The 7,890-nt window shown below is 47.4% G+C and overlaps 1 protein-coding gene across 2 annotated transcripts; it reads right to left on the bottom strand.

Moving 5' to 3' along the window:
* Positions 1-209: 209 nt before the first annotated feature.
* wdr5 (WD repeat domain 5) lies at positions 210-7,351 on the bottom strand. 2 transcript variants are annotated; one of them, XM_062484384.1, is made up of 15 exons: positions 7,127-7,351; positions 6,786-6,878; positions 6,329-6,461; positions 6,045-6,153; positions 5,802-5,875; positions 4,567-4,656; positions 4,053-4,142; positions 3,851-3,934; positions 3,612-3,667; positions 3,283-3,329; positions 2,783-2,858; positions 2,558-2,591; positions 2,376-2,450; positions 2,155-2,242; positions 210-1,861 (listed from the first exon to the last, which is right to left on the bottom strand). In XM_062484384.1, the coding sequence occupies exons 3-15, from the start codon at positions 6,401-6,403 to the stop codon at positions 1,761-1,763; spliced, it is 999 nt and encodes a 332-aa protein (XP_062340368.1). In that variant the 5' UTR covers positions 6,404-6,461; positions 6,786-6,878; positions 7,127-7,351; the 3' UTR covers positions 210-1,760. The 2 variants fall into 2 exon arrangements, with proteins under 2 accessions (XP_062340368.1, XP_062340367.1); XM_062484383.1 differs by lacking the exon at positions 6,786-6,878 and having other exon boundaries at positions 7,127-7,350.
* Between the last annotated feature and the right edge of the window lie 539 nt (positions 7,352-7,890).

The following is a 7,890-nucleotide window of genomic DNA, read 5'->3' as shown; positions in this document are numbered from 1 at the left end:
AGACATCGATATACGTAACCGTAACCAAGTGGCGTCTCATTTCATAGAGCTATGTAGCCCTTACCACTCAGTTTGAGACAAGGGCTAGGGGTAAACTAAGGGCTAAGGGTAAGGGTAAAACAGAGTATTGGGATTAGGCCTAAATCGAGAAGTCGGTCTCAAATCTCCATTTGTCTTTACATATTCTAAATCAGGACAATACCTCACAGTACATCTTAAAAAAACGTTATTTATTAAGTCACACAGGTTATAGCTGTCAGATGCAAATGTCATTTCACAAAATCCATGTCGACTAAATGCAGATACAGGATTCTGTCCAGTCCTTCACTCGACTGCAGAAATTAAAGTCCAGAACGTAAAAGCAGAGAGAAATCGAGTCTGTGTGGAAGTACTAGCTATTAAGACAGTTCCAGACAACAGTACAGAGAGCACAAACGTTGCTCATCTAACGAATACTAATACATATGTCGAATGTTATCATATTTACAGAATGAAAAGTACAGAGAAATACTTGGATTTGGTCACTAGGCTGGAAAATCTAAACCAGGTCGTTTCAAGTTTAGTTCTGACAGTCCTAAACTGGGGGGGGGGATTATAAAATAAAATATCAAAATTTCCACACACAGGAAGAAAAGTGTCAGTGACTTTTTTTTTTTACAACAAAATACAGCCGTCTTCTTTTATTCAGCTATCAAACTGACACAAGTCAAGTTACTTAAGCTCCAAACAACCGAGAAGAAAAAGATAAATGCAGACCGGTGGGCTTCGACGACACACAGTTCCAAATCCACCACTGAACTTCGCTTGATTACCATAACTTCCAATGAATCTCCTTTTACCCAGGAGCCATAGCATTCAAATGTTTTCAATGTAAAGCACCACATGCCGTTCCGTATGAAGTCTGACTACATCTTATAAAAAAAGGCGAATACAAAACAATCCCTTCACCAGTGAGACCCCCTCTGTTGAGATAAACTACTGAGGGCCGTTAACACCATGGAACCGGCGTAAACACCGTGGAACTGCATCCCGTCTGCAGACGAGGAGAGACGGCTCCATCTCCACCACGCTGCGACGGGCTCCACGATAAAGACAGAGAGTGCCGTCGGCAGCGTCGAGACACCTCGGTCGACCAGTAACAGCACTGATGTGGGTGTCTGTTTCCAACAGAGGACGTGAGATAGGTGAGGGATCTGAAATGAATGTCACTGCAGTGTAGGTAGTTTCTTCTTGGTGCGGGGAGAGGAGGGAGGGGGGGGGGGACAGAGAGAGGAGAAAGAGAGGGAGACAAATGGGAGATGAGAGAGAAAGACTGTACTGCCTCACAGACTTCAGCCCAGAGTCTCTCAAGTCTGTCTGTGACGCAACATTAAGACAGGGAGGCAAAATTCAGACCTGTGTTTGCATGTGATAGTTTGCCAGATAGAAACTTGACAGAAACACAGACACACAGACTGTCAAAACAAGCCAGAGATAGAATACTTTTAGCGTGTTAGAGCGAGAGACAGAGACATAAGTGTTTGTGTGTGTTGGTTCCACAGGTTGTCGACAGGTCGTCGTCCAGGAGAAGGGCTGAACACCGAGATGTGTTTTGTTCTTCAAGGCGAGAGACTCCGACCAACACAAAGCTCCTCAAAAAAACATAAGTCCTGTTTTCTCCTTTCATTTTTTGTTTTTGTTTTAATATTAAAAAAAAAAATGGGGGGGGGGGAATATAACACATACATATAAAAGAAATGGTGGCTGTGTGGAGGCGGGGCTTAGCAATCACTCTTCCACAGTTTGATGGTTTTGTCGTTTTCCAACGCCGCCGAGGCGATGATGTTCTCTGTGGGGTGACAGGCTGTAGAGATGACCACATCTGGGAGGGGTGGGAGGGAGGCGGGTGGAGATCAGGGGAGGGGGGGGGGGGGGTAGAGGGAGGGAGAGAGAGGAGAGTCATGCATCCTAGTATAATAGATCTGGTTATGAGCTGGACTTAGTTTCTGATGATCTCCTACATGTGGACCATCAACTCCAGTCCACTGACCCCTGGACCACCCTGACCCCTAGTGACCCCTGCACCACCCTGACCCCTGGTGACCCCTGCACCACCTTGACCCCTAGTGACCACCCTGACCCCTGGTGACCCCTGCACCACCCCTGGGTGTCTACCTGTGTGGCCTTGGAGTTTCTGGACGATCTCCTTGGTCTGCAGGTTCCAGATGTACACCATGTTGTCCTCTGAGCCAGACACAATCCACTGAGGAAGATACAGACAGGCAGACAGACAGGCAGACAGGTTAGGATGGTACAGCAGCTAAACACATCACATGAGACAGTCGTACGACTTCCAGGAAGTGACCTCAGGTTTAAACGCATGAAGAGATCTTTACCTTTCCTCCTGTGACTGAGAAATTAGCAAAAATGCAGTACTTCTCGTTTTTGTGGCAGGTGTACGTTTTTAAACACTGTTCAAAAAAGAAAACATGAGTGTTAGAACACAGGCGGATCAGAAACATCTCGAACACATTTACGGATTAATATTAATACATAGAAAGTGTAAAATTATATTTACCTTTCCTTTGCTGTAATCCCATAGCTTCAAGGTGCTGTGTGGGGGAAAAGAGGTTAAAGCAACAGCATCACATCTTTCTATAGCATAAGTCTCACAAATGTTCATGCTTTCCACAAACCCAAGGAGACATTAATCACGCGTAAAGCGCCCTCTAGTGGCGATGAGAAACACGACACAACGCGGTCATTAGACCGAGAGGTGCGTGTAGAAAAACAAAATACTCACTTGTCCAACGTGGCAGCCAGGATGTATTTGCCGTTGGGTGAAAACTTCACAAACGACACCGGGGGGTTGTCATCGTCTACATGTCAGGAAATATAGCCACAAAATCAAACTTCTGAACTTAACCAGGTGAGGCTAGTGCGTGTGAGGCTAGCGGAGGTGAGGCTAGCGTGGGTGAGGCTAGCGCGGGTGAGGCTAGCGCGGGTGAGGCTAGCGGAGGTGAGGCTAGCGTGGGTGAGGCTAGCGGAGGTGAGGCTAGCGTGGGTGAGGCTAGCGCGGGTGAGGCTAGCGCGGGTGAGGCTAGCGCGGGTGAGGCTAGCGCGGGTGAGTCTAGCGGAGGTGAGGCTAGCGTGGGTGAGGCTAGCGTGGGTGAGGCTAGCGGAGGTGAGGCTAGCGGAGGTGAGGCTAGCGTGGGTGAGGCTAGCGCGGGTGAGGCTAGCGGAAGTGAGGCTAGCGCGGGTGAGGCTAGCGCAGGTGTTGAGTGAAAGGAAGGTGTTGCTCACCGATGAGGGTTTTCAAACACTGTCCTGATGCTGTATCCCAGATGCGACTGCAAACAGACAACGTCATTAGAACCAGTTATGACTCAACATGAATGTCTAAAATCACATAAACAGCACTCACTATCTTTACAGCTGTGTTTTTTTCTGGATGTTATCTAATAAATAATACTGTATTCCTTTGGCAGACGCATGCATCCTAAGTGACGTACATGGGGGGGGGTTTGAACCTGCTAACTCTTTGCCTACAGTTAAATGCTACACCAACCTCCGATGGCTGTAGCCCATGAGAACATGCTATGCGGGAACAGAGGAATGTTTCAGATATTTACCAAAGGCCATCGTAACTGCTGGAAACGATGAGAGAGCCGTCTCTGTTGAAATGAACCTGCAGGACAAAGACACAACCGTGAGAAGCTGTCACCTGGATTCAGCACCACGCCCAGACACGTACACCTGCTCCCCTGTCGGGGGTACCTGACCACAAAGGATCCAAGCAGTTCCTGGGGACTGAATGTGCATCCAACCAGGTAACCAATCACAGCAGAGGGTCTGAATGTGAAGTACTCACAGCAGAGACTGGGTCAGAGTGGGCTGGCAGGGTCTTCAGACACTTGCCCGTCTTCACGTCCCATATCCGTACACTCTCGTCGAACTAGACAAAAAAAAAACACAAACGTATCCATGAATCACAACGAGAGTCAAGGGTAAACACAGACTTGGAGAGTGGCCAAGGTTGGCAGTGTGTATGGGTGTGTGTGTGTGTGTCTCACCGATCCAGACACGATGAGGTTGGACTGGGGGTTGAAGTTACAGCAGAACACGTAGTTGCTGTGGCCTTTCAGAGTCTTCAAACACTTCCCCTGCGTGAAGGAAAGAAGCAGCTCTCAGTGGGGGGCCTGTGGCAACGTAGTTACAATAATAATCCCTCTGAAAATAGCACCCACTAACCACGGCTCAACATCACGTTAAATGAATGCTAGACTTCCAGTTTCCATGGTAATATAAAATTACTTATTCCTTACTTCTTTGCCCAGACAACGTGACAATCGACAAAATAGAGAGCAGCGAAACGTGCATTTTCAAACATGCCCGCCTCGCGTTGGGAGAATGTTTCAATTCACATGCGGCCGTCTAACTAGCTGGAAACAAACAGGACCAGATTTTCTGAGTCCGAGTACGGGAACGCGACAGAGGCACTGACCAACCCTAACCCTGTTCCACCTACCCTCCCCCTGTTCCACTAACCCTCCCCCTGGTCGCGTGTGTCTGCTCCAGGGGACTTACAGAGCTCACGTCCCAGATCTTCAGGGTCTTGTCATCGGACGCGGACACCAGCAGGTTGGAGTCTGAGGACCAAGCCACGTCAGAAATGCCCTGCAGGGGACAGGAGACTTGTTAGGACTGGGGGTCTGCAGGGGACAGGAGACTTGTTAGGACTGGGGATGGGCAGGGGACAGGAGACTTGTTAGGACTGGGGATGGGCAGGGGACAGGAGACTTGTTAGGACTGGGGATGGGCAGGGGACAGGAGACTTGTTAGGACTGGGGATGGGCAGGGGACAGGAGACTTGTTAGGACTGGGGATGGGCAGGGGACAGGAGACTTGTTAGGACTGGGGATGGGAAGGAGACAGGAGACTTGTTAGGACTGGGGATGGGCAGGAGACAGGAGACTTGTTAGGACTGGGGATGGGCAGGGGACAGGAGACTTGTTAGGACTGGGGATGGGCAGGGGACAGGAGACTTGTTAGGACTGGGGGTCTGCAGGGGACAGGAGACTTGTTAGGACTGGGGATGGGCAGGGGACAGGAGACTTGTTAGGACTGGGGATGGGCAGGGGACAGGAGACTTGTTAGGACTGGGGATGGGCAGGGGACAGGAGACTTGTTAGGACTGGGGATGGGCAGGAGACAGGAGACTTGTTAGGACTGGGGATGGGCAGGGGACAGGAGACTTGTTAGGACTGGGGATGGGCAGGGGACAGGAGACTTGTTAGGACTGGGGATGGGCAGGGGACAGGAGACTTGTTAGGACTGGGGATGGGCAGGGGACAGGAGACTTGTTAGGACTGGGGATGGGCAGGGGACAGGAGACAGGAGACTTGTTAGGACTGGGGATGGGCAGGGGACAGGAGACTTGTTAGGACTGGGGATGGGCATCGAGTGGGGTTTCCCCCTGATACCGGCGTGAGAGCGATACTTTTGAAACGGTACCAGTGCCTAAATTGATGCTTACAAAATCAATTTCAAAGCAGAAAATGATGGTCAATGACATAAAGGAAATACTTTATAAATAATTATAAAAATACAGTTTCATAAAGCCAACATGAGGGACTGAAATCTGTGTTGTGATTTGGTTTTATAGATACTAGTCATATACGGGGTTTCAGTACAACCCAGGTTAGGACTGTACAATAACTCCCAAACCAAAGAATGTTTCGAAAAAACATCCAGAGGGGCAAACAAAGCCACAACATACAGTACGCATCAAGCCGTATTAAGGGAAGTAATCATTAACTCACAAGTTTGTGTCCAGATATAGTTTTCTCAAACTTTCCATCATATGCTCCCCAAATCTTGATCAGTTTATCTGCAGCTGAAAAAGAGATTCATTTTTAGACATGAATGCAATTGATTATTATATAGGTGATTAAAATGTCCCCAGGTGTGAAACTGTATGCATCAAACGCTCATAGGAAGTGATATAGGTGTCTTCGATTCACTGTGTCTAGCTAGCTAGCTACAAGGATAGCAGAGGAACTTACATGAGCTGGCAAGCCACTCTCCACTGGGGCTGAACTTGACCGAGGACACAGCTTTTGTGTGTCCAGCTAGTGTGAATTTGAGGGTGTAGTTCGGTTTGGCAGGTGCAGACTATCCAGGAACCGAGAAGAAAAAAATTGAGTTATTAATCAGGAATAACGGATATTCAAGATTAGTCAACACAACTTGACTTTAACTGACATTCTGGGACCACAAAGACTAGTGCAGTTCTGTGATCTGACTGAGCTGTTAGTAATGATATGTTTATCTTAGCAGGCTCTAATACCTTGCTCTGGCTAGCTGAAGATGCATTCTGAGATTTTGTGGATTCCGTGTCTGGTTTCTTCTCCTCCGTTGCCATGGCGCTGCTGCAGGGGGGCGAGCGGGTTGGTCTCAGGAAGCGGTGAGTGACAAGCACTCTGAAACATCGAAAACCGGCCCATAAAACAATCGCATCGCATTCACATGATTACTGTGAATAGAGGAATATGTGGATGTAGAGGCAACGTCGTGTTGGCTATTTGAAATGAGGTACAGTGGCGATATTTGGTCTGGAAGCTTAGAAAACCTGGCCCCCAGCATCACACATACGTGGACAAGATCGCACGATTATAATGGAAAAAGTACATTAAGGTCTCACTGATCAGGAATATGACTGGTGAGTTCGATTATTATCTATAATATTTCGCTACTGATCAGATTCCCTAGCAAGCCATTCCTGGTCAGGGCCAGCGATCACCTACCTGAACGGCAAGGTGTGCTCGTGTTACGAGGAACTGCATGGAACTTAAGCTAGCTAGCAAGCTAGCTGGGTAGCCCGTTCATGCATTGGCAGGCTGGGGAAAAATAAGAGGCCTGTAGAGTAAAAATTGTTCTAAGTCCCCACATAATATGACTGGTAGGCTGTATGGTAATTAACAGTTGACCCACTGAAATCTTGCAAAGCTCAATATCGACCTAGACATGACTACAGCTACCGTAGCGCTACGCACAATTGACAATATAGTGAGCTAGCTGGATCGCTAGCTAGCGTTAGCTGGCTACGTTGATCACCCATTCAAACAATACATTTACGGGTACTCACCGTGGTAGAGCCCGACGTTAGTCGACCTGCAATCGGAGTGTTTCACGCAGTGCTCTGATCGAATCAACCGATCTAAAACTTGACAGATATATATATTACTGTGTTTTTTGCTCACGATGTAGTAAAGAACACATAAATGCACGGCTAACTGGCTAACGCGTTAGGTTCTGCTTTGGGGCTCAGGCGGGGGATGTGGACGTCTCTGGCGAGGGTGAGTGCGCATGCGCGTGTCTGAAAACAATGCATTATGGCAAGCGACGAGGGACGAAGAGATGGACGTTTCTCTTTTCTTTTGACAGCTGCTTTCTGGTGCTCCATTCACCGCTAAACATGACCAGGCGTCGAGTGTATGAATAGAGCAGCGGATTCAAAGGCTGCCCTTGAAATCACTTGATGAATAACTCTTCTTTATTTCCAACAGAGAACATATCGTGTTCAAAAGGGTTGCTTAATGAATGAAGTTAGTTATGCACGCACTATAGCCTGCCTTCCAACAGTTTATTCTCCATAGTAGAGCTCTTCAGGATCAAATTTAGCGAATAAGTGTTATTAGATTCTTAATTATCTTTAAAAAAAAAAGAAAAAAATCTAAATGCATACTTTCATAACCCATATTGTACTTTTTAAATGTATTTTTACATCCTTATAATTGTCATCGTATTCTGTAAGTTTATGACTAAATTATTGTATAATTATGTAATGACCTAGTCTGGAGTTCTGAAGAGGTAGGATTGTGAATTTGTGGATTGCGAATCATAACACGA

This window comes from Osmerus eperlanus, chromosome 18, assembly GCF_963692335.1.
Source record: "Osmerus eperlanus chromosome 18, fOsmEpe2.1, whole genome shotgun sequence".
Lineage (NCBI taxonomy): Eukaryota > Metazoa > Chordata > Actinopteri > Osmeriformes > Osmeridae > Osmerus > Osmerus eperlanus.
The sequence above is the reverse complement of the archived record's forward strand: the minus strand, read 5'-3'. Positions and strand labels throughout refer to the sequence as shown.

Excerpts from the sequence above, each read along its gene's own strand:
- wdr5 (XM_062484384.1), bottom strand. The coding sequence starts at position 6,403 with ATGGCAACGGAGGAGAAGAAACCAGACACGGAATCCACAAAATCTCAG. Across the intron at positions 2,451-2,557 it reads GGGATTACAGCAAAGGAAAG|TGTTTAAAAACGTACACCTG; the intron begins GTAAATATAATT and ends TTTTTTGAACAG. Across the intron at positions 1,862-2,154 it reads GAAACTCCAAGGCCACACAG|ATGTGGTCATCTCTACAGCC; the intron begins GTAGACACCCAG and ends CACCCCTCCCAG.